Source organism: Petaurus breviceps, unplaced genomic scaffold (assembly GCF_028583685.1).
Source record: "Petaurus breviceps papuanus isolate PSGF00001 unplaced genomic scaffold, PetGlider_PUasm1.0 90994, whole genome shotgun sequence".
Classification (NCBI taxonomy): Eukaryota; Metazoa; Chordata; class Mammalia; order Diprotodontia; family Petauridae; genus Petaurus; species Petaurus breviceps.
This window is the reverse complement of record NW_027187393.1, coordinates 7,743,265-7,770,127: the sequence shown is the minus strand read 5'-3', so window position 1 is coordinate 7,770,127 and position 26,863 is coordinate 7,743,265. Positions and strand designations below refer to the sequence as shown.

At 41.1% G+C, this 26,863-nt stretch overlaps 1 protein-coding gene across 1 annotated transcript; it reads right to left on the bottom strand.

Annotated features, from left to right (window-relative positions):
• Positions 1–864: 864 nt before the first annotated feature.
• AAR2 (AAR2 splicing factor) lies at positions 865–16,522 on the bottom strand. Its single transcript, XM_069077710.1, has 3 exons — positions 15,121–16,522; positions 12,390–12,619; positions 865–2,378 (listed from the first exon to the last, which is right to left on the bottom strand). The coding sequence occupies exons 1-3, from the start codon at positions 15,866–15,868 to the stop codon at positions 2,202–2,204; spliced, it is 1,155 nt and encodes a 384-aa protein (XP_068933811.1). The 5' UTR covers positions 15,869–16,522; the 3' UTR covers positions 865–2,201.
• Positions 16,523–26,863: the final 10,341 nt, after the last annotated feature.

Genomic DNA, 26,863 nt, shown 5'->3' with positions numbered 1-26,863 from the left:
CACCGAGGCAGGCAATTCTAACATCCCTTTCCCTTTAAAGCCTACACTACCTGACGTGACATGTTCCGTGTAGCCACTACATCTACTCTGCATTTCCTCCCCATCATACAGTTGGGGCTCAAATCTGTTTGACCAAAATCTGGTGGACTAAAAAGCACACAGCAGACTGCTCCACTACAGGAACATTAATAACATTTGCAACAGGAGGATGTGTGAAAATTCATTGCTCATAGGTAGGGGAGATCAATTGCAGGGGAACCATTCTGCTAGTTGAGTGCAATGAAATTTGTTGAACAAGGCTTGGGAACAGTCATCATTTGTCACAAGGCAGCTGAGTGGGTCAGAAAAGCAGGCCTTCTGTTGATTGTGCTAAAAACACAAACAAACCAGTTTTACAAATACATCCTCAGGATGTTAGGTTTGTGAATTTGTCTTTTCAAGGCATTCTCTCCTCATCAGCTTCACTCCTGTAATAATCTGGTTTCTCAATACTAAGGGAAAAAATTAAATGCCTGTAAGTTAAAATATTACTTAGAAATGCAGGCAGGGAATATAGTTCTAACTCTGCTCCTGATTTATGTGCTCTTTACCACCCATAAAATGGAGTTAGAATAGATGATCTCTAATGTTACAAGCAGTTTTAAAAACTTCATGTCATTTATCTGTTCTTTGCCTGTTTTCCCACTAGTGAATGAAAGGAAAGGAAATTCTGGCTGTCACCTTACTCCTTAGGGCTGAGTGGGGCCTGGAATTGGCTGGAGTAAGGGACTCCCTTTAAGTGCTGCAATAATGGAAATGGCAAACCTGACAATGTGCTAGTCTGGAGCAATGACATTACCTATGTAGAGACTCACACAAAACAACTTTATTCTCAAGGAAAATATTTAATACATCCAACCTTCTTAATCTCCAAGGAAACAAGTGCAACTAAAAATCCTACCTAGTCAGGATTCTCATTCAAAAGCTGAAGCACCAGAATGTGTGTTAAAAAAAGCGGCAGCAGGAGCTTGCTCTGTTGTACAACATGACAAGGTGAGCAGTTCAGGGCAGTCTCCCTTTAAGTACAACATTTTACCTACAGGTTATTGGCACAACCTTTGAGCTCCATTCTATGTGGACGCTTCAATTAAATCAGAAAGACTGACAGTTACAGGGAAGAAATGTGGGGGAAGAGGCCAGGAAAAGGGCACTAAGGCCTAGGGAAGTTAGGAAAAATTGTAATCTATTCAGAGGTCCCAACATGGGCCACAAAGCTTCCATAACATATGGAAACAACTACTGGGAGGGGGAGGTTTGCTTTCTTCTTGCTGTTGAATTGTAGCAACACCAAAAACCATTATGTGAAGTCTTCCTTCAGCAGGTAGCTCTAGAGCAGCTCATCAGTTCATGTGGCCGAGGTTCCTATTCCAGAAGGATCAGAAAAGGGTATATCCAGGGGCTGCATCAGGCAATGCAGGTGGCTGTTCAAGGTCTACCCTCTGAGTGTGATTTCCCATAGTAACTGTCCCAGACCCAGTGGAATCAGATAACCTGACCCTAGATCTAGTGGAATGTAATTTAATAGAGAGTGAACACTACGTTAGTCCTCAGGCACTGCTGAACTATTTTCCATACCTAACATACATCTGGGTTTCCTTTAGAGACCTCCCATTTCTGAACATCAAACAACAATATTAAAATTTAGCAGGCACAGGAATCTTCTCACCTGTCACTACTACCCCCCAGCTTTGAAGGACATCTAGGGAAAATAATAATATCAAATACTAACAAAGGTAGACTTTGTAGTTTCTGATTAAAAACAAAAGAAAACAAAAAAACAACCTATCCCAAGGCAGACTCTTTTCCAAGGAACTTTGTGGCTCTCCCTCCCAGTTCAATTTCTCTGTTGCTTTAGAAGGAATTAAGTTGTCACTCAGGCAGCTTCTTTGAAGATCTTACATAAGAGTTCGTTTTGGTGAAATTCAATCAGGCCAGTAAAGTACCAAGCTTTGGTAGGAGGTGGGAAGGAGCCACAACTGACACCCCAGGGACCCAAGTTATTAGACATTGACACCCTATTCCAAACCCATGAAATGGGACCAGAGACAATGGAATTCTGGCTCCCCCTTACAGTTCAAAAGGACACCTGGCAGAAAGGAGCTTCAAATTCAAGGAGACTGACCTCTTAGGAAGAAAAGAATAATTTGCTTATGGTCTCAGAGTTAGCTTGTCACTTCCAAGTTAACACCTTCTGGAAGCTCTACCACTACTGGGGCACAGTCATCTGGCTCTGCCTCAAAGTCCCATTTGAATTTCTTAGTCAGATGGGCCTTGAACTTCTCTGCCTTCCGCCTCAATGTCTCATCAACAGTGGGGCTGCAAATGTAGGAAAAGAAAACCTGAAAGAATAAAAGAAAAAAAAGTCATTCCTTAGAAATGAGATCAAGCAGAAATGGGGATGTGGAAATTTCCCTGCTGGGCTGATCTCTTCCTATAACTGGTGGATCACATGCTACTGTCTGTTGTCCAGGACACCTGCTGTGTTCTACCCAACAAGAGAGAAGAGAAAGAAGAGTACAAGGAGAAAGAGGAACATAATTTGGATAGAAAACAAATATCCAAGGCACAGCCACCCCACACTACGATGAGAAGGTCTCACCTATGTGCCTTGTAGTGGCATATCCAACTTACAGATGCCTTGCCACTAAAGGGACAATGTCTTTGGAGGAGAAGCAGGTGGCAAAGGCTTGGAGGCCACACATACACATCAAACACAATCAGTGGTGCAGGTATAGGGAAGCAGAATTCCCTAACAATGGAACAACTGCCCCATCAGGGTGATTGAGGATTCAAGCTGAGGTGGGAATGTTACAGAGGGGATTCATGATTTAGGGGTATGGCTTGAACTAAATAAACTCTAAGGTCCCTTTCAATTGGAAAATTATATAATTTCCTTTCCCAATTATCAGTACAAGTAGAGTGATGGTCTTTCTTTTTCCACTTTATTTAAACTTGTATAGTTTTTTTTCTTTCATTTTAGGAGACGAGGAAAAAACATATTATGATCTTTCCTAGTCTCCTTCCCCTTCTTTCCATCAACTGCCTTAGGTACCAGGTAAAGTTGTGTAGGCCTGAGCAAACATCTCCCTTCCTCCACCCCTAGTCAACAAATCCTCTTTATATCCCATTCCTGAGTCTCTTTTTCCTGCACCACCAGGCACAGCAACAGAACCAAAGTGGAGGGTTATTGGTCTTTGTTTTGAATGATTTCATTCTGAGGAAGCTAGGTCAAAGGTTACAAGACAGAGGGGAAGAATCATGGAGAACTAAAGGCAAGGGCATAAAGAGCAATGAAAACAAATGCCAGATCGATAATGAATTAGAGGGGGGAGTGCAGTTCCCAGAGCTGGAGGGCAGTAAGGAGAGTGAGCTGCTCATCTGAAGGCATCTAACGCAGTTGAGTGCAACACTCAAAAGTCTCCCTTTATAAGCAGCTTGGTTTACAGGGGCCTCATCCACTTCCAGCTCACCTCAGGTCCCTCCTGAGCTCCCAGTGTGACACTAACTCACTCCAGTTTCCTGGTCTTACACAACAAATGAACATTCATTGGCAATGCTAAAGAGACTGAGGCACTAATAGCTCTGAGGACAGCAGGAGTGGGCAAAATGCAGCTTGGGGAGGGGCGGGGGGACTTACCACCCTATATTATAATCATCAGCCTGAATCTGGTAGCAACTAGCAACAAGGTGATGGAACAAACTGGTTCCCCATCCCCTACCCCAAGGCAACATTAACTAGAGGCTGGGAGAAAATACAAGCCAACACATCCTTCTGTTCTAATGCCAATAATCCCAGATATTTAAAAATCATTTTGTCTTCCCTTTTCTCATTTGATCTTCATGACAAATCCTTAAGGCCCAGCAAGAGAGGAATTAGCATATTCGTTTAACAGATGAAGAAACTGAAGCTCAGAGTAGTTGATTAAGTAATTTATCCAAGACCACACAACCAGTTAAGAGAGAGAACTGAAACTAGTGAATTTCACTTAAGCTACTAAAGAAAAATATAAAACTTCTATATTTTTCATAAATTTTGAAGATAACATGTTGAAAAAAATTTTTTTTTCCTTTTTGGCAGGGAGGCAATAGAAACTGGGAAATATAAATATGTGTAACATTTTCAAATATGTTTTGCAGCTATAAAATCACTTTCTTAGCTTACAAACATAAATATATACTCTGTATAATTTGATTTGTTATAAAAGTTTGGCATATTTTGGATGTGAACAAAAGAGGGGCCTCAGAGGAGAACACAGAAGAGTTCCTTATTCAGAACTTCCTCTATTAAGTATTTCTTCTACGTGGGAACTTCCTCCATTAATAGATCAAAGCATAATTTATAGCCTTAAGACAGTTGCCTGAGTCTAAGTGGTTAAATGACTTGCAGGACTGTTCACAAAGTTTGAGTCAGAGATGGGACTGGAACCCAGGCATTCCTAGTCCAAGCCCAGCACTTTCCACCGTACCAAAATGTTCCCTTTGGCCACTGTCCCAAACAAAATCTCCACACTCATAGTCCCCCAGTTTTGCAAGGAAGGGGTGAGGAAAGTGGCTTCTCCTATTTCTTCTTTGGGTCCAAGCTTTGGGACCAGAGCATTCAGCTTCAACTGCTTTGTGGTTGTTGCAGTCACTGAACATACTGTTTTTCCTGGTTCTGCTTACTTCATTTTAAGTCAATTCATATAAATCTTTCCATGCTTCTCTTCATCAATCATATTCATTGCTTCTTAAAGCACAGCAATATTCTATTACATTCACGTACCACAATTTGTTATTTCCTAAGTGACAGACGTCTACTCTGTTTCCAATTCTTTGCTACTCTAAAGAATTTCGCTACAAATATTTTGGCATATAAAGTTGTTGTTGTGGCTGTTGTTGTTACTGACCTCCTTGGAGCATATACCCATCAGTGGGATCCTTGATTCAAAGGGTGTGGACATTTTAGTCACTTTCTTTACATAATTTCAAGTTGTTTTCCAAAAATGGTTGGACTCTTGCACATCAACACAATGTATTGGGGTAGCAGTCTACTATAACCCCTCGGACAATGACTATTCCAATTTTTTGTCATTGTTATACCTAATATGAATCTTAAATGCAATGTCTGGTTATTTAGACACAAGCTAAACTGGGTGTGGAGTGCTAAAAAATGATTTTGCCAGGTTACTAATCCTGCTGTTTGCAGAGGAAAATTTGTTTACTATGACCTTCATAACAAGTTGGGCTTAACCACTACACTTTCATTTAGAATCTTTAGATTCCTTCAAAACTCAATTCAAATGCTGCCTCCTCCAAGAGGCCTGCCCTGATCCACATGTCCCCACACCCAGTAAATGGGGCTCCCACTAATGACTTCTCATCTTTTTTGTATGTACTTACATGCATACATATTGTCTTGTATGACACGTAAACTCCTTCAGGGTAGGAATTTTTTCATATTTATCTTATGTCTCTAGCACCTATCACAGTACTTGCACACAGTATGCCCTTAATAAATGCTTGCTGCTTGACTGAGCAATACGAAAGCCAAGTGACTAAGACAATAAAAAGTAATTCTTTAGCTAACTGGAACTTTTGACTAAGCTTCATTCTCCCAATTGCTAGATAACCAGGCTTTGATTATCAAGATCTCTTACCTAAATTCCACAATGAAGTTGCAGGCTGGATGCTAGATTTAGGACATTAAAAGTGAATCTAGCATGCCAGGAGGTGACAGTTGCCAGATAAGATTAAATTTGATAAGAATGTATTTGAATTCAATTTAAAATCTGATTTTAATCCTAAATCATGAAGATTCATTTTAATAATGTTTTATTGTATTCTCATGATATGATATAACCCTGAAAGGCTCTTGGCATTTTTCTGCTATTCAAAGATGCACATATTTAAAACAATTTATTCTGAATTTTCCTCAGATTAATTTTGTAACTATGTCTAAAAACTAAATGAATCACTGAATTTGGAGTTGGGACTACAGAGGTCACCCAGTCTAACCCTCACCTAAGCAGGAATCTCTTCTGCAACATCCCCAGCGGCTGTCCATAAGAATGTAAAAGTCTTGAGGGCTAGAGCTGGTCCCTTTTTTGTCTTATATCCTTTACATCCCTAGAACAGTGCCTTGAACATAATAGGCAATTAATAAATACTTGCTGAATAGGTCACTTTCTGCTGGAAAACCTCCACTGACAGGGCACTTATACCCTCAGGAGGCAGTTCATTCCATAGTTGGCCAGTATCGTGTTAAGAACTTTCTCCCTTCAGGGCAGCCAGGAACAGAGCACCGACCCTGGAGTCAGGAGGACCTGAATTCAAATCTGGCCTCAGACATTTGACACTTACTAGCCATGTGACCTTGGGCAAGTCACTTAAACCCAACTGCCCTGCCTTCCCCACTCCAAAAAAGAGAAAGAAAGAAATTTCTCCCTTGCCCTGGAATAAAATCTGACCAATTGTTACCAGTTCTGCCCTATGAGTCTAAGCAGGACAAATCTAATTACCTCTTCCCTATGATATCACTTCATATTCTTGAAGACACAGACCACATTTTTCTCATCTCCTACCTACTGGTCTTCTCATCCTTCCCCCCTCCCTCAAAGTCTTCTTTTATCCCGGTTAAACATCATCAGCTACTTAAGCTGTTCCTTGGATGGTACTTTTCAAGTCCCTTCATCATTCCTCATGTCTCTATCCTCTGGACAGGTTTCACCTTGTCAATATTCTTCCTAAAACAAGGTGCCCAAAAGAGAATACTCCAAATATAATATAACCAGGGAAGAGTACAAGTTTTAAATACTTCTGTATACTACGACAGGTGCCATCTAAGGTGGTATTAGCATTTTTGGTTGTCAAGTCACACTTAACTCATACTGGGTATGTAGTTTACTAAAGTCCTAAGAATTTTTGTTTTTTTCTTTCTGGTGGGAAAATCCATTTATTCAACAAGAACTACTGGGAAAAGTGGAAAGCAACTTGGTAGAACATAGGTTTAGACCAGCAATAACAAAGGGATAAAACAATCTAAATAAAGTTACACTACAAAAAAATTTTTTTAAGGAAGAATGGTAAGCTATTAGTTTTGACAAATGTGGACTAGGGTGAATCCCTAAGGTCTTTGAAACATGAACTCTTAGCTACATAGCCTCTTCCCATCCTGTCTGATATGGTGGAAAGAGTGCTAGGCTTGCAGGTAGGTGAAAAGCTTTCTGACACCTGTTAGTTTTGTGACCATCGGAAAGTCACTTAACCTCTCTGAGACCCAGCTTCCTGACCTTTAAGTAAGGTATATAACTTCTCAGGTTGTTGTTGGTATCTAATGAAATTGTGTAAGAACACATATACTGTTATTAACTTTATATAGCTGATTTTTAAAACTCACATGTAGACCTTTTCATCATCCCTAATAAGTTTCTTCTCTTTAGACTGAATGCATTGTTCTAGATTCAATCCAGTAGAGCAAACAATTTGTTAAGTGTAGACCTTTCTAGATTCCAATTTTGCCATTCAATTTATCAGCTACCCCTCCTACTTCAGGTCATTCATAAATTTGATAAATATACTGAGCTTTCATCAAAGTCATTGGTATAAATGTTGAATAGAATAGGGTTGTGGTCAGGCATGTATAAGATATATAATGGCCTGTATAAAAAGGTACAGAAGTAGGAGGATAAACTGCTGAGTTTAGGGAACCACAAGTAAAATCATTCTGGACTGAGTGCATAAAGGAGAACCATGTGAACCAAGTCAGGAAAAGTAGGGGAAAGCTAGGATCTAATGTCAAGCTGAGAAGTCTGTATTTGTCTTAAAGGCAACAAATAAAGATTCTTGAGGAGGCAAATCAGAGAATGAGACTTGTGTTTCAGGGAAATTATTTGACAAGTGACAATATGGGGTGAGGGAAAGGTTAGGAGTCAAGAACGATTCCCAGATTATACAGCTGATCACAGAAAGATGGTGGGTGCTCTCAACAGAAACAAGGAAGTTTGGAAGAGGAAAGATACTAAGTTTAAGTTCCAGTTCAGGATGTTTAGTTGGAAATGCCTATAAGATTTCTAAGCAGAGACGTCCAGCGAACAGTTAGAGATGGAGAATTAGGGCTCAGAAAAGATATTAGGGCTAGATATATAGATTTTGGGAAGTCATCTGAAGAAAAAACATAATCAAACTCATGGAAACTGATCAATTCACCAATGAAGAAGATGTATGTATGTGTGTATATATATATATATGTATGTGTGTGTATATATATGTACACATATATGTATGTATGTATATACACATATTTATATGTAAAGAGAGAGAAGCCCTAAAGAGATCCTTAGAAAACACCCACAATTAGGGATCCAGATGTGAATGGTAATCCTACAAGGAAGCAGTCATCTAGATAGGATGAGAACCAAGGAAAAGTAGTCTTTTAGAGGGAAGAGAAAATATATAGAGGGAAGGAAGAGTCAACAGTATCACGACCACAAGAATAAGAAACAAAAATGGTTAGTGAGGAAGTTGGGCAGTCAGTTTAACAGCAGTAGAAGGTAGAAAGATGAGATGAGAGTTAAATGAGCCAGAAGGGTAAAGGACCCAGAATAAGGTTAAGTATCATCAGTATGGAGTGGGAAAAAGTTGTAGAGCCTCCTCTGCTTTCTCTAAAAATCCTCAATTGGAGATGGTACAGCTTCAAGAGACAGTGATATCTAAAATCTGACCACACTGGGATGTGGCTGAAGTGGGACAGAAGAAGTTAAAAGGTTTGAGGTTAAAGAACTGTGTGTTTGGAGCAATCAACAACAACATTTAGCTTCCTGATGATGAGGGCAGGGGATAGGGTAGAGTAAATGAAGGGTATTAAAGCTACTGACAAAGTTGGCAGAATGGCCAAATGTTGATAAATCTAGCCCAAACCTGTCAATTTATGAGGATGAGGAAAAAGGCAAGTTAGTGATAAAACCTGGTCCTGAACTTAGGCTCCAGATTACGAGGGTAGCATTCTATCTATAACATTATGCAAAAATCACTATTTTTCTGCTGTTCTCACATCAATACAACAGAAGTTTCTCTTTAAACTATTTCCTTCACATCAAAGTATAATTTGCTCAATTCAACAAATTTTTAATGAGTTCCTACTCTATCCAAAGAGTAGGTTAAGGTGGTTCAGTCGATAGAGTTCTAGGTTTTGAGTCAGGAAGATCTGAATTCAAATGGGTGCTCAGATACTAATTAGCTGTGTGACTCTGGGCAAGTCACTTAACCCTGTTTATCTCAGTTTCCTCATCTGTAAAATGATCTGGAGAAGAAAATAGCAGTATCTTTGCCAAGAAAACCATGGAGTTATGAAGAGTCAGGCACCACTGAAATGACTGAATAACAACAAACCATATGCAAGCCCCCATGCTAGAGTCACTGAATCATAAGGCCAGTAAATAAATTACTTTTTCCCAAGACTATGTTAATATATTTTCTATAAACATTAAAAAAAATGTATAAAAAGGGGAGAGGAGGGAGTCATTTATTATTTTCCAAATAAATATACCAAATTTCTTCAGTCAAAAGTCAAAGGAAGAAATTTTTCCAACCATCAGCTTTCTAAACCCCACCTGGGAATCTAGAAATCCAGCTGGGCTCTTTCTGCTTCATAAATCATTGCTGGCAAAAAAGATCCTGCAATTAGAACTCAGCTGTCTATTGTGCTGACAATGCCCTAGAGAACCAATGACAGGCTGGCTTTAGTATAGTTAAACTAACTCTATAATGTTTTTTATTGTATTTAGGGATAGTGAGGAGATCTCAAGGAGACTGACGTCAAAACCACAGATAGACAGACAGACAGATAGATAGATAGGTGGATAGATTAAGTCTCAAGGAAACTGTAGTAAAAATATATATATATTTTATACATACATACATATATATGTATATGTATATATATGCTCTGACATCTATAAGAATGTTTGTTCCATGTTCAAGGAGGTTTCCTTATGGGGTCCCAGCAACTTTAAAAATAATCTTTTCCCATATAGCTCCATTTTCTTTTTCTTCTTGAGGATTTTTTTTCCTCATTTAAGTGATATTTATTCAAGAAGCAATTATAACAGTCTCTATGGTTCTTTCCGGCTTAGCCTCTTAACTACTTACCCCTCCTCCAGTCCCTCCCTCTCCAGTCATCCTTGTACATGCTGCTACAGTAACCTTCATAATACTCATCTTCGGTCATTTTATGTCCTTGTTCAAGGTCTTTCAACAGCTCCCCAATTGCCTAGCAAATAAAGTCCAAATTCTTGGCCAAGAACTCAAGGCTCTGTACAAACTGGCTCTGATCTACCTTTTCAGGTTTATTTGAACACTTGTTTTCACATGAACTAAAGTCTAGATAAATGGGCCTGCTCAAATGTTCCCCAAACATATCCTGAACTCTTCTGCCCCTGTACCTTCACATAGAAACATTCCTTACACCTAGAATGCTCCCTTTCCATTTCCTATTTTAATTTCTAATAGCTGAAATCCTAGCCATCCTTCCAGGCTCAGCTTAAATGTAACCTCTACCATATAGCTTCCTTTATCTATTCCCCACCCCAACACTCAGCACTTTCTAACTCTCATGCACCTCTATATTCTACTTACTATTATTCCTAGTCACTTATGTCTTATTTGTTTCCCTGCCAGAAAACGAGCAACTGGAAGGCGGGGACTAGATATTACTTATATCTGTATCTAGCAACCAGTCAAGTATTTATTAAGTACTATTCAAGACACTGGGGATACAATATAAAAGTGAGACAGTTCTTTCCCTCAAGGAGTTTACATTTAACTTGTGGGATACAACATGTTCAAAGAAAAGGAAAGGACAGGCATAAAATAAATATAAAGGGATGGGGGAAAGGAAGTAACAACTGTAGGAATCAGGAAAGGCTTTATAAAGATGTTGGCACTAGGGGGCGGCTAGATGACGCAGTGAATAGAGAGCACTGGCCCTGGAGTTAGGAGGACCTGAGTTCAAATTCGGCCTCAGACACCTAACTCTTACTAGCTGTGTGACCTTGGGCAAGTCGCTTAAACCCAATTGCCCTGCCTTCCCCCCTCTAAAAAAAAAAAAAGCTGGCACTAAAGTCAAGCCTTGAAGGGAGATGGGGTTCCAAGAGATGGAAATGAGGATGGAGAGCATTCTAAAGGATGAAGGGGGAAGGAAGTGAGGAGGCAGGAGATGGAATATCATGTATAGGGAACAACAGTCATGAAGCTATTTGGCTAAAACATAGGCTGTGTGAGGGTGATCTTTGCACACAGCAAAGTACTTATTTATTGAAGGGCAATGTTATGATCATTCTAAAAGCTCCTCAAATTGGTTAAACCAGGTTCAGTTCATGAATGAACATGACTCACTTCCACCTTCTAGTTATGGTATAAAATATTGAGATGTCCTGCAGAGGTCAGCTAAGGCCATCATCCTACAACTTCACTGGGGATAAAACAGGCTATTCACAATAGGGAGAGGATTTAGGTACAGCTAGAGAAGGCTGTCACTATTACCAATTAATACACATCTATTAATCTTAGCAGGTGTTTGACAATGTGCCAGGTGTTATAGAGGATAAAGCAGTAGCACTATAAGTGGAATAGCATCTTTCAACAAACATTAACTAAGCACCAACCAAGATTGTGTTAGGCACTGGGGGATTTCTAAAGCACCTTTATACACAGGAAGAAGTAGCTCACTGGGGAAAAGATAAATGGAAACCAACAGTCTGCAGGTTGGTGCCGCTTCTAGGCCCGAGGAAATAAATGAACCACATAATGGCAGAAACTGGTCACAAGTACATTAAGGAGACTGATCTGCTTGAAAAGGGAAGGAGCTGCACAAGATGAAAACTATACATCATTTGAAGCATTCCTCCTAATTACAGTTCATAATGAAAATTTAATTGCTAAGTTAAAAGGAAATTTCCTTTTTTTCTACATGAGAACCACAGCAGAAGCTGATATTTTGTTTGAAAAGGAAATCAAAGTTACTTTAATGTTCAAATGAAATTTAGGGAGCTACAGACATTTCACTGGGAATAATCTTCAAAACTCAAGCCTGAAGTATAAGGCTAAAGCAAAATTACTGTTTCAGGCCAAATTCCTCAAACGTGTCGGGGGGGGGAAGGGGGGGTGATTCTGAGGTTTGGGAAACTATCCCAGTCCTTGACAAACAGAAATAAAAAACACTTTTCTGTCTCTAGCAGAATGCCTAGAAATAGAAAGCACCTATTCAAATCACAAATTCAAATCAAGGTTGTAATAGTTATTTTAGAAGACTTTATCTTAAAAAGTCCCTTTCCTTTCTCACCTAACCTGTTGGCCCACCTGGAAGGACTGCTTACCTGCAAGGTGCTGGTTAAGAAGTTGTCCTGAGAGATGATGTCCACAAAGAAGTCAGCAGGGATCTCAGCGAGCTGATGGTACAAGATGGAAATGAGGCGGCTGTAGAGGGCATTGTACTTCCCAATGGCTTCTTCTGCCCTGCACAGGAGGTTCAGCAGCTGCTTCCAGTGTTCAAATGCATCATATACATGCCCAATCAGGAAACAGATAAAGGCAAACTGCAGCTCAGCTGATGAGTCCCAGAGAAAGGAAATAAACATCTCAGGAGAAAGTTTGATAGCTAATACCTAATGTAAGATCTCTATAATAGTGAAATTATTCAAGATACACAATCACACAGTGTCAGAGATGGCAAGAACCTTAGTCCACTCCTCTTGTTTTATGAAGTAGGAAGCCTATGACTGGAAAGGCAAAAAGCAATTTGTGCAAGGTGTCCCAATCAGTTACTGACAGAGCTAGGTCTAGATCCTGGGTCTTCTGACCTCCACTTTGCACAGCTCTACTTTGTCTTTCCTCACTAAGACCAACAGTAACCTTCAATACTGAAAAAGAGATAAGATAAGCCATAGTAGAGGACAACTCAACTCTCAAAAATAGTTCCAGACAGCCTCTTCAATCAGAGCCCAGAAAGGAATACCTATAGTCCCCACAAGTTCATCCCAGTTTTTCCACTAGTCCCCTAAACGATCTTTCACACTGAATAGATGACCTTGACTGAGTACAACTATCAATTTTTAGGTCCCCTAAGTGGGAGAGCTTGGAGGAGATGGATGAAATCACAAGTAGGTAAGGGAGTACTAAGGAAGACAGCACTGCACGGTCAAAAAAATCACTAGACTGAAGGTTAGAGATCTCAGTTCAAGTAATGATTGTGCCATTAATTTTCTACAAGTGTCAATTTTTTTAATCTGTAAAATGGAGGAATTGAATTAGGCAGTGTCTAAGGGCCTATCCAGTGGGTATTCTAGATTCTAAGGCATTTGTATTCACAAGGGAACTTTTAAAGTCTCACCTGAAGGGGCTGAACAGAAGGCAATGCTCCTGAACACTGCAGCTCACCCCCAGCTTAACGATTCTGAGAAATAGAGCCTGAACTGTAGGGCTCTAAAGGGAAATTATCCTAACTTAATTTCTAAGTTCTCACAATTCTTAGGGGCAATGCATGTAGATGATCTGTGACTCACAGAACACAGAATTTTTGGAGTTGGATGATATATTAGAAATCATCTAATTTTACACCCTTATTCACAGATGGAGACACTAATGCCTAGAGTCGACTTGCCTGAGATCACACAGTAAGCAGGTGGCAGAACTGACACCAGTGCTCAAAGCATCCTGACCCACAATCCAGTGCTTTATACACTATAATTACATTGGGACTGGACAGATGTCAAAGACATGGGGAAGCATTTCAGGAACTGTAGGAAAGTCACAGGGGAATGAAAGAGAGCTATAGGATGTGTTAGGGGATACAGAGCAATGGAATAAACTATTTCCTCAAAGAGAGCAACAGGAGGCCAATGGGGGAAATGATAATGAACCATCAGGGTGAGCAGATGTGTTAAATGCTGTAAATCCACCAGCTACCTTTGTAATAAACAAACAGTAGCTGAGACCCACTGTTAAACTGTGGTGTTTAGCAATTAAACTTGAGTGTCCCTTGGTTATTCTGTTGGTGACTGGCAATGCTATCTCAGTTTCACAGGAGAACTGTAAAAATTTATTACAGCTTGAGAAGTACTTTGTAAAGCTTTATGTAGCCAAAAAAATCCTGCTCTACACTAATCAACTTTACACGTGCAACATTCCACACGAATAAATTCCATAAACCTGAGAGAACTAGTTCTTGGTTCACTGACTATGCAACTAGACTAGCATTCAAGAGAGCCCCCACACATCCTGTGACAAGACTCTGGGGGTGTCATGCAAAATTTTCCTCTTCTAAGCAAGAGAATAAAACTGTAAAGGAGTCAATAGTTCAAGAGGACTGTCCCTTCATCTCCACCTCTGGGCATCCTATGGTCATTCTAGGCCCAGCTCAAATTCTAGTTCCTCTGTGAACCCTTCCCTAAGTTCTTTGGCCAGTGGCATGGCATGTAGAACTCGAAGGGACCTTATAGGTCACATACTCCAACCCCTTCATTTAGAAACCTGGTCTTTGTACTGCTTCCTCCTATTCCATTTGTATTATCTTTATCTGTATACTTTTAACTGTAGTACTATATCTAGCTCCTTAGGAGAAGAGTTGTGTCTTACTTATCCTTTTATTTCCTATTGTGTTCTGTACATATGTTTAACATTTGTTAAATGTTGAAGAGCAAAGTTGAATAGTTAGATAAGCTCTAGACAAGGAGACTATAACTTTAGGCAAGTACCTTCTCTCTGGGTCTTAATATCAAGCCATCTAGAACATACAGGAGAAGATGGACTAGATCTGTTTTAGGTCTGACCATCTACAATTCCTTAAGAGGAGCTACAAAAGTGTCACGATCTCACAACACTTCGTATAAAGTATTGGGACTCAAGGAGGACCTTAAAAATTATGCTTCATTTTACAAAGGAGGCAACTAAAACGCCAGGATGGTAAAACGTCTGGTCCAAGACTAATGAATGGTAAAGCCTAGGCTCTAAAGCTTAATGACTCCAAACTGCGTGCTATTCTCACGACACCACCTCGACTTTCGGCCGTCCCTCTTACCTTCGGGGCAAAAGGAAACCAGTCATACCTACCCAGGACATCCTGGGGATTGGTGGAGTACTGACGGTTAATCACAGTCTCTAGGGCGTAGCTCAGATCCATGCTGTGCTTGGTAATCTCTGCCGGGCTGGCGCCGTCGGGGTAGGTCTGCTTGGGCAACTCGGTGAAACGGATCTCGGTGCCGGCTTTCTGCTTCATCTGGGGCAGGCGGGCCAGGCCCTCCTGGTAGCTCTTGCACTCGGCGGCGCAGGCCGGCGGGCCGCGCTCAGCGCGGTCCTTGGTGTAGGTCAGGGGCAGCACGGGCAGCACCTCGGAGAAGGCGCAGATCTGCCCGCTCTCGGGCTGCAGCCGCTGCACCGCCTCCTCGCTCAGGCAGCTGCTCAGGGAGACCCACTTCCTCAGCAGGTCGTAGGGGTAGGGCCCCAGGAAGCGATCCAGCTCCTGCAGGTTGTCCCGGACGGCCTCCAGCTGCTCCTCGGGCGGCGGGCTCAGATCCAGCTCCTCACGGGCCGCGTCCCAGCGCAGCAGCCGCAGCCCCCGCGGCCGCAGGGTCACGAAGAAGCCCGTGCGCGGGCCTGTCTCGCGGGTCCCGGCGGGGGTGCGGCCCGCCGCGCTGTAGTGCACCAAGTGGACGCCCGGAGGGATCATCTTGACGCCGCGGAAGCGCGGGCCCACCTGCCACGAGCTGCAGTCGATGCCGAACTCGGTGCCCTCGGGCACGTCCAGGGCCACCACCGTGGCGCCCTCGAAGAAGAGGCTCCGGGCCAGCTCCTGATCCATCGGGGAAGCCTGGCCGCCCTTCGAGGGCCTCCTGACCCGAACTTGGGCCGCGGGGGCCCCGGAGGACTGAGGACCGGTTGCCAAAGCCTCCCGAGGGATCGTTTCCCACCACCAGCTGACTGCTTCTCCTTAGTGGCCACTATCGCCGTGCGCCGGAAGTGCGGCCGCTTCCTCTCGGGATATGGGGACACGGGTGCAAGGGGAAAATGCTCCCTTCCCACCCGGGGGCAGTGAGAGAGGGGTTCCTACATCCTTGGGTTCCGCCTTCCACCCCATATAGGAATATTACACCACCCTCATTCCTCTAACTGCTAGTGTGTCTGACGCTCTAGAACTCGAAGGAGTCCTAAGAGGAAAGTGCCTGAAACATAGTAAGCGCTTAGTAAATGTTTATTGACTGACAGATGTTTATTGAAAAGAAGAGAAGAGTGACAACTATTCTGATCAATATAACAATCCAAGACAATTCCGAAGGACTTGGGAAAAATGTTATCCACTTCCAGAAAGAACTGATAGGAGTCCAGATGCAGATTGAAACATACTTTTTTAAACTTTATTTTTTTTGCTTTTTTTCTTTCATTCTTTCTTTGCAACATGGCTAATATGGAAATGTTTTGCATGATTTCATATATATATATAAAATTGGTTATCACATTTCTTGTCTTTTCATGGTGGGGGACTGAAGAGTGAGAGAATTTCAAAACAAATTTTTTTTTAATGTGAATGTTAAAAATAAATAAATAAATGATTTTTAAAAAGAAAAAGGAAAGGAGGGAAAGGAAGAGAGAGCCTTTCACTTAGGGATTTGCTCCAGGTCCTGCCCCACCCAGGCAGCCAGTCACCAAACCTCAGACTCTCAGACGCTCAGAGCTGGAAGGGACCTGGAAAATCAATTGCTAACAGGATCTCAGCAGCAATCCCTCCTATAATGTGGACAACCAGTGGCTCTCTTTCTTCCACTTGGAGACCTCTAGTGACAGGGAGCGCACCCCCTCACAAAGCATCTCAATCCACTTTTAGAAAATTTAGATTTTTAGGAAGATTTCTCTTTAGGTGAATCCAAAATCTGTCTTTCTAACTCCCACCAACAGCTCCTAATTTCACTTTGTTTAGGGCAAAAAAAGAAGGAGGTTTATCTCTCTTCCAGCAGAACCCTCCTTGATGCCATAGGCCTGGATCTTCTCCTTCCCCAATCCAGGCACCTGAGGGGCCTTTGCTTGGGAGACCCCATCTAGAATAGGTACCTTGTCAGTTTCTCAGAAGATTAAATTAAAGATATCTATAAGCATATGGAAAAATGTTCTAAAACACTGTTGATGCGAGAAATGCAAATAAAAACAACTCTGAGGTACCACATCTCACCAGCCAGATTGGCTAAGATGACAAAACAGGAAAATGATAAATGCTGGAGAGGACGTGGAAAAATTGGAACACTAATGCACTGTTGGTGGAGTTGTGAACTGATCCAACCATTCTGAAAAGCAATCTGGAATTATGCCCAAAGGGCTATAAATAATTGCATACCTTTTGATGCAGCAATACCACTTCTAGGGTTATATCCCAAAGAGATCAGAGATGTGGGAGGAGCACCCGTATGTACAAAAATATTTATAGTAACTCTTTTTGTGGTGGCAAAGAATTGGAAATCAAGGGGATGCCCATCAATTGGAGAATGGCTGAACAAGTTGTGGTATATGAATATACTATTGTGCTATAAGAAATGAAGAGCAGATGGACTTCATAATAACCTGGAGAGACTTATATAAACTGATGCTGAGCAAGAAGAGCAGAACCAGGAGAAATCTGTATACAATCACAGACACAACATATGTGTGACAACTAACTTCAATAGACTGGGCTCCTCTCAGCAATGTAAGGTTATAAGACAACTCCAAAAGACTCATGATAGAAAGAGATATCCACATCCAGAAAAAGAGAGGCAGAGTCTGAATGCAGATTGAAACAAACTACTTGCTGTTTCTTTTTCTTGTTTTGTTTTGTTTCCTCTTTCCCACTGATCATTCCATCAGTTATAATCCTTCTTTACAACCTGACTAATGATTACTGTGAAGATATTTGTAGATCCTATATTTGAGTGCATGGGGGTGGGGAAGAGGAGAGGAAGGGGGAGAAAAAATGAAACTCAAGGGACTGTGGAACTGAATATTGTAAACTAAAAATAAACAAATTAATTTTAAAAATAAAAACTTAAAAAATCATTTTCATTAAAAAAAATAGAAGAGGTGCCTTGTACTAACATTCTTAACTGGAACCTTGGGCTGATTTAATCTAGTTGGTACTCTCCCTGTTCCATGGAGAGAATGTTTCTATTATCTGCTCCTTTTCTTCCACACTTGGATAATGGCATTCATGTGGGAACTTCCAGGGATACAGATCACCACCCATATACACCCTATCCTTCTCTGTGATTCTTGACCACATCCTTCCATAAATCCTCTACAGGGTCTCCATTGGACCATTCAATGTGCTGGGATGGTGGAATGGAATGAAATGAAATAAGTATTTTTAAAGCACCTGCTATATGCCAGACACTGTGCTAAGCATTTTACAAATATCTCATTTAATCCTCACAACAACTCTGTGAGGTTGGTGGAGGAAGGGTCTTTCTCTAGTTCTCTCAACCTTACATGTATGGCAGCAAGAGAACTATCTATTGGTTATACTTCACTCCTTCAATATGATTTGCCCACCTTCTTTTTCAGTAGACCATAATATATCTAATGGCATCCTTTTTTATGCTTTTCTTGCTTGGTTAGTAATCTCTCTCTCTCTCTCTCTCTCTCTCTCTCTCTCTCTCTCTCTCTCTCACACACACACACACACACACACACACGTAAAGCATTTTGCAAGCCATCAAGCATTCTATAAATGTCAGCAATTATTATTAATGTGTCACAGATTATTCATGCTGATCATATGTTTCTCCATCACCTGTCCTCTAATCCCCAAAAGGAATATAGCAGCTGATTAAGATAATTAGCATTACTGACTCTATTTTGCCTTTCTCCACTGTTTTGTGAAGTTATGTTTCAACTCTATGTAAATCATTTAGGTTTCACACCTGACTTAATGTCACAAGAATACCCCCCCCTTTCTTCTTATCTCGGTATCTCCCGATACTCCCCCACACACACACTTCCACCAAGGAGAAACCAGATGTCTCAATCCCTATAATCCTGTGTTTTCCTGATTTTTCACTCCCTCTAAATTATATATTAACTATGAGAAACCAAGCTTCTGGGTCCTTGGCTACCGAGAGTCTTAGACACAATTTGTTTTGCAACCACATGCATTGCCAATACATTGTTGCCTGGATGCAATTACTCAGTTCCTTTATTCCACCATAATAGATGGGATTGGGGAATGGGGTGAGAAAAGAGGGAAAGGTTGCCATCTCCATCCAACAGCCTTTTCTAGTCTTGCTATTGAGTTATTGTGTGGACCATAGAGACTAGATGAGGCTTAAAAGTAATCTCACTATAACTCCACTAAGGTCTTTGCAGTTTTGCTAAATGGAACTCCTGGAGTGATCTTCAGGGACTCATGGGTAAGATAAGAATGAAAATTACTTTTCTGACCATAACACAAATTAGAATTTACACTGAAAGTTTGAAGTATAGCTGAGGAGTTAAGTTCAAAAGACCAATTTAAATGCCCAAGTGCATCTGAAACCATAAAAGAGGTTCCCTTGGCCACTGGGAAAAAAGTTGTACCAGAGCTAAAGACCAGCAGAGAGCAGCATTGCAGAGAAAAAATCAGGACAAGATTCCCAGCTCAGCAGAGAATCAGAAACACTATATTAGGGAACAAACCTCAATAACATAAGCAGGGCTTTCAGTCTTTCTCTCTCTCCCAACTCCTATCCTCATATTAGGAGACTTCAATATATGTTTTGATACACTCCCAGCTTCTCAATCTACTCAATTCACATGACCTAGCTCCCCCTCTTCCCCTCCTCTTTATCTCATATCAATCACATATTTTCCCTGCTTATCTCTTCCTTCATTCTGGTCTTGGATAAAGAGGTGGCCCTCCTCCAAAGGCAACCTTCCATATGCACCCTTGATACTGTTCCCTTCCATCTTCTCTAGCAGATTGCTTCCACTAGTTATAGTCCTATATCTCTTCTCTCGTCTTCTCAAACTCAACTCCTTGAGAAAGCTACCTATGCTTCACTTTGTCTTCTTACTCTCTTTTAAACTTCTGACTTCTAACCTCTAGTCATTCAAAACCATTCTAATCTCTAATGCCAATCTAAATTCTAGCCATTCTAATTATTCAATGGAAACAGCTTTCTCTAAAGTTATCAATTATCTCAATGACCTTTAATTGCAAAATCTAATAGTCTTTTCTCAATCTTGATCGTCCTACACCCCTCTGCAGGATTTAACACTGTTGATCACCTTCTCCTGAAAACTCTAAGCTCCATGGGGCTTGCAACACTGCTCTTTTCTAGCTCTCTTGCTTTGCTCCTTCTAATAAGCATTTACCCAGGTGCTAGGCCCCGCGCTGAGCATCGGGGGTACAAAGGAAGCAAGAACATGGTCCCTGCTCTGAAGGTGGACTCATTCTGGGGAATGGACCACATGCACATAAGTGGGGATATACAGATGCCTAGAGAAGAGATGGAAAGTTAAACTAGTTCTTCATCCACACCATGGGCTCTGTCCTGAATTATTTTCTCTTTTCACTCTATACTGTTTCACTTGGTCATCTCATCATTTCCTATAGGTTCAATTATTTCTCCCAAATCTATATATCCCAAATCTATGTATCCAGCCCTAAGCTTTCTTGGTCAGTTAGTCACTGAACAAATCTTGAAGTGCTTAGTATGTGTCAGAAAGGAAAAAAAAAAACCAACTCCAGAGTCCTTTCCTTTAAGGAGCTCACATTCTAACTACTTTTTGGATATCCTAACTCAATATTACATAGGCATTTCAAACTTAACATGTCCAAATTCATTATCTCCTCCCAACCCAACCCTTCCATCAGCTACACTTCTATTACCATTGAGGGATCCCCTATCTTCCTAGTCAGTCAGGCTCACAACCTTGACATTCTCAATGTTTGCTGACCCCACAAATCCATTCAGTTGCCAAATCTTGCCATCTCTTCCTCCCTGTTGTAACCTGTTTACATCCTCTTCTCTCACTCACACAGTCACCGGTCCAGTTCAGTAGCTTCTCACCTGAATGACTGCAATAACTTTCAGGTTGGTCTCTTCCTACATTCAGCTACTAGAGTGATTTTTCTAGTGTGGGTCTAACCAGGTAACTCCTCTTCTCAGTAAACTTCAGTGGCCCCTGTGACCTCCAGGATCAAATATTAAGACCTCTGACATTTAGGGCCCCTCATAACCTGGTCCTACCTTTCTTCTCACATTGTACGTCTCTCTACATACTCTATATATCTAGCAACACTGATCTACTTGCTACTCTTCAGATATGAGATTCCATCTCTGGTCTCTGCACATTTCTACTCGTTGTCCCCTGTGCATGGAATTCTTTCCTTGCTCACCTGTGTCTCTTATTTTCTATGGCTTCCTTCAAGATTTGGCTCAAGTCTCACCACTGCAAGACAGTTTTCCTGGTTTTTCCCAGTTGCTGGTGCTTTCTTTTATGAGATTGCTTTGCATCTGTTCTCTAGGTATCCGTATATGCTGCTTATTTACATGTTGTCCATCCCATTAGAAGGAGTCCTTAAGAGTAGGGACCATGTTTTGGCTTTTCTTTGTATCCCCAGTGCTCGGCACGGAGCCTGGCCCTTAGGTAAATACTTCATAAATGCTTAATGACTTGCTCGTTATCTTAGGAGTAGGGGTTGACCTGCCATATGTGCTTTCTATGTATATTCTCCCTTGATAAGTGCTTTCTGGCCGCATGTGTTCTTTTTCTGTGTTCCTTTTCTCATGAGTGCTGTGGTAACCTGTGGAAGACTATATCTCTGTGTATATCTGGTGATTTTTCTTGTCATTTATTTTGCCATGTTACATAACTAAAAGTCTTTTACTCTGAACTAATATGAACCCTAGCTGGCTTGTAAAAGAAACAAATGGGGATTCATGAGTGGACACTGATCCATAACATGTCTGGAACCTAAGGTTTCAAGGTCTTAGCTTTTAGAGTACTTGCACAAGGGGGACCTAGGGTTCTATACTCATGTTTCAGAACTTCTAACTAGGCAAAAAATTCTCTCCCTTCTTATGTCATTACCAAGTAATTCACAGAAGTAGCATGGTTTAATGAAAAAAGCAATGGATTTGGAATCAGAGGACCCAGGCTGAAACCCCATCTGCTTATTTACTACTTGTGGGACTTTGGGTTTCGTCACTCTTGGTCTCAATTTCCTCATCTGTAAAATGAGAGAGTCAGATTAAATGACCTCTATTAACAAAATGCTTTTTATCCTGTCCCTTTCTCTGTCATACTCCTATTTTCTGGTGCTCACTGAAACTTGGCTTTTTCCAAAAGATACCAGCCTCTGCCACCCCTCTGTAGGACTGACCAACGCCCTTCAGGACCTCAGGAGTTCTGGAATGGGAGGAGTCAGCTTACTCCTGGTTCCTTACTGCTTTCAGGCTCTCCCACTGCTGCCATCATGCAACAACCTTGTCTCCATTGCTTCTAATGATTAAGTACTGATATGACTCTGTCAAGAATAAACTGTTCAGTCTTCCTTTCCACCCCAACCACTGCCTTCATATTCAGGGTTCATATTTGAAGACATAACACCATGGTCTCTCAGTTCGTTAGTCACTTTAATGTCTATGACCTCTGTCTCTTCTCTACTTTAGTCAGCCGCAGGAGTGGTTGCAACTTAAATTTTACATTCATCCCAAACTAATACACCTCTAAGACCTTGAATTCTGAAATCCTTTTCTCTGATCATAATCTCTTTCCTCTATGTCCATCTCCTCTTAGATTTGGTCTTTGTCCTTGCCATGATTACCTCCCTGCAAGTCCTTCCACCCCTTGCTAGTCTCCCAGACTCCCACCACTCCTGCTCTGGCCTCCCTTTCTTCTCTTCACAGACTTGATCCTATAATTCACCAGTTTAATAAAGCACTGTCCTCTATTCTTGAATCTTTTGTTCTTTTGTCCTGTTGGGTCATCAACTTGTCCATGTTTATCCCAAGGTTATAAAGAGCTTTAAAGGTCAAAACAGGGTTTTATATTTTGTCCTGGAAGTAATATGGCACTGGTGTCAGAATCAAGAAGACCTGGGTTTAAATCCTGCCTCAGACTCTTATTAGCTGTGTGGCCCTGGGCAAGTCATTTAATATTTCTGTACCTCAGTTTCTTTATCTGTAAAAGGAGGGTTTGAATTTAATGGCCCCTACGGTCCCCTATTATTTCAAACCTATGATCCTATGATATTTTCACAAGTCTTCTCTCTTGCTGTAGTCTCAGGATGAGAATGTTCCCTCATCTGCATCTCAGGAAGTCCCTTCTTGCCAAGGCTAACCCTTCTATGTATAACCCATAGATCCTATCTCCCCTATCTCTAATGTAATTATTCCGTGACCTGTATATTCTAGGTATCTTTTTGTCTGTCACCCCACTCCCCCCATTAGACTGAGCAACGACAATGTTTTATTTAAACTTTACATCACCTTCTAGTTCTTAACACAATGTACTATGCACAGTAGGCCCTTAATAAATGTTTTATTTTTAATTTTTTCAGTTTTCAACATTCATTTCCAGAAGATTTTGAGTTACAAATTTTCTCCCCATCTTTCCCCTACCTTCACCTCAAGATGGCAAGTATACTGAATACCTCTTCCCCCAATCTGCCCTCTCTTATATTCCCCATACCCCGCCCCCTTACTTTGACCCTCTCTCTTAGATGACAGACACTGGTGACCCCATCACCAGACCCAAATGTAACTTCTTCCCAAGTTTGGTAGAATCTGCTATATATTGTGCTCTATTCATTTATTCTACAAACATTTATTAAGCATTTACTGAGTGGCAGGCATTGTGCATAGCCTTCAAAAACCCAAGACCACCATAATAAGGAAGGTATAAAAGTAGATTGCTAGTGGAGGATCCTTTTTTTTTAAAGGTATTGTAGTGGGTTTTCTTTCAATGGGATCTACCCATATATTATTTTCCCTTTAGCCCATAAATGCTGCTCTCTGTCATGCTCAATCAACATGTGATTTTTTAGCTTAAAGAACTTTCCTCTACTAATTCCAAGTGAATAAACATTCAGACAAGGATGGCCATAAACTCTTCCATCCACATATAAATTCTGTTCACCACATACAAATAAAAACTGACTGAACGCAGTTATGTTACACAATTATCTGTTCACCCAGGCTCATCCATATATTATGATAATAATAATAATTATTATCATTGTTATTTAACTATGCTTTGCAGTTTACAAAGCACTTACATAGGCTCATAGATTTAGAGATGGAAGGTACATTAAGGCCAATGAGTCCAACTCTTTCATTTTACAAATGACAAAACTGAATGAGAAAATTAAGTGATTTGCTCAGGGTCACTCAGCTTGTATGTGACTAAAGTGGAGTTTGAACTCAGGTCTTCCTGATTCCAAGTTGAGTACCTTATCCGCTATACAATACTGCTATTCAGACAGGCATTATCTCATTTTATTCTCACAACTTTAAGGTAGGAATTGCACATTATAGGGTTCTAATGTTATAAATGAGGAAACTGAGGCTGAGAAAGGTTAAGTGGAATGGGCTGCCTCAAGAGGTCGTCACTGATTTTCACTGGAGGCCTTTGTGCATTGGCTAGTTGGCCATTTGGTGATATCATAAAGAAGATTCCTGGTTGGGTACAGGATGGCCTACTGAGGACTCTCCCAATTTTGTGAGGTTAAGTGATTTGCCACAGATTAAACAGCAAAATTAGAAATAGAATCTCAACTGGAAATCTTGAGAATCTTAAATCCCATGTTTTTTCTAATTGCTGTCAGTCACAAAATCCACTGGGGGCTCAAACAGTGTTAAGCTAGGAAAGAGCTAAGAACAGGCCAGGGACAAGGAGAAAGAGAAAAAGGGAAGGAGACTGGGCTAAAAGACCACTAGGATCCTTTCCAGCTCTAGAGTTCTAAGGACCAGGGGATGGAGAAGGAAGAGATAGGCACAGAACAGGGCCTAAAAGTGACTTTCAGTGCCCTGTGGCAGCTCATGGGAGCAGCTAGGTGGTCAAGTGGATCGAGCCCTGGGCCTGGTATCAGGAAGATTCATCTTCCCTTAGTTCAAATCTGGCTTCAGCTGTGTGACCCTGGATAAATCAATGAATCCTGTCTGCCTCAGTTTCCTCATCTGTAAAATGAGCTGGAGAAGAAACTGGCAAACTGCTCCAGTATCTTTGCCAAGAAAACCCTGCAGGAGGTCATGAAGAGCTGGACAGGACTGGAATTACTGAACAACAACAAAAGAGGAACTCGTGAGGAGTGATTGCAGAGATAAGCAGAAAGAACAGAAGAGGAGTAAGAATCTGAAGCCCCCTAGTCCAAAGGAGCAGCACCTCAAACAGATTTTACAAAAACCCCAATAAGTCAGAGATTTTGCTTCATTCTTTCAGGTAAGATCAAGACCAAATTCAGCACCATCCATCTTTTTCTACTAAAATGAATCCTTCTGAAGGTCACTTTACTCCTACACCCTTGCATCTTCTGAAATCAAAGGAAGACAAAAAATTGGAAGTGTCAGAACTGACTGACCTCTTAGAGGTCACTGAATCCAAAGCTATTGTTTTTTACAGATGGGGAAACTGAGGACCGGAGAAAGAAAGGGAGCTGTCAATAAAGACAAATCTCCATACTCCTAAATCTACAGAATCCATCCAGCTCCTCTTTATATTCCCCCAAATGCCTCATAAATGTCTTTTCCTGCCTGGAAGGTCATTATGAAAAGAAATGATGAGGAGGGATGAAACGTTAAAGCTCACTAATCTGCTGGAAAAGCAGAGAATAGTTATACAGCCAGTGGTAAAGCACTGGGGACCTTATGTAATTCACTAACAGGAATATTACTTTCCTGGCTCATGCATTTCATCACTCACATTCCCTTTGGTATGGAAATGTGTTTTCTCCCTTTCATAAATTTGGTTTTAACTCCAATAGGTTGTAAAGAAAGAGATCTCCTATTTAGAAGAAAATCTAAATTGGTCTTCTCTGAAATTCCTGCTAATGAACTTAGCTTGCAAAAGGTTCTATTCTGGTGTAAAAAAGCTTCAGCCCAAAGCCATGGGAGAGAAGGTTGCTGTCACTCTCTAGCCTTTAACTCAATTCAACAAACTTTGATTAACCAGTCACCTACTGTATTGATCACTGGGGTAATAAAAACAAAAAATGCAATAACCCCTGCACTTAAGGAGTTTATGGACTAGTGGGGTTAGGAATAGATAGAACATTTACACAGATAACCATAGGACAGTGTAGCAGAGAGGTCATCCTTTATGGGAACACAAAAAACCTGGTCCAACAAGGAGCCATTTGCTGCACATATCCTTTAGCAAGGGACCAGAGCACAAGTGATTCACCAGAAGGGGCTAGGACACAAGCTCATCTTCATGCATGATCCATAGAATGGACACTGCCCCCACCATAAAATAAAAACTTGGTTAGAGCATGATTAAGTATATACTCAGACAGAATTACCTGGGAAATTTCAAGAGAGAGAGACCTCTCCTTATTGGGGATATAATGATCAACAGAGCTCAAATTTCTATGGAGTTTTAAACACATCCCCCATGATAATGCTTTGAGAGAAGAAATGTATGTGCAATCCCTGTCCCAAAGCCCACTGATGTAGGACTCTCTCCCTATTGGTGGATATGGAGCAGTATGGAGTGAGAGAGAGAGAGAGAAAGAGACAGAGAGAGAGAGAGAGAGAGAGAGAGAGAGAGAGAGAGACAGAGACAGAGACAGAGACAGAGAGACAGACAGAGAGAGAGACAGAAAGAGAGACACTGAGAGAGACACAGAGAGACA

Bases quoted from the DNA above. Each gene is read 5' to 3' on its own strand.
- AAR2 (XM_069077710.1), bottom strand. From the start codon at position 15,868: ATGGATCAGGAGCTGGCCCGGAGCCTCTTCTTCGAGGGCGCCACGGTG. The intron at 12,620-15,120 runs GTAGGTATGACT...GGGACTCATCAG, and splicing joins CAATCCCCAGGATGTCCTGG to CTGAGCTGCAGTTTGCCTTT. The intron at 2,379-12,389 runs GTAAGCAGTCCT...TTATTCTTTCAG, and splicing joins TCTTAACCAGCACCTTGCAG to GTTTTCTTTTCCTACATTTG.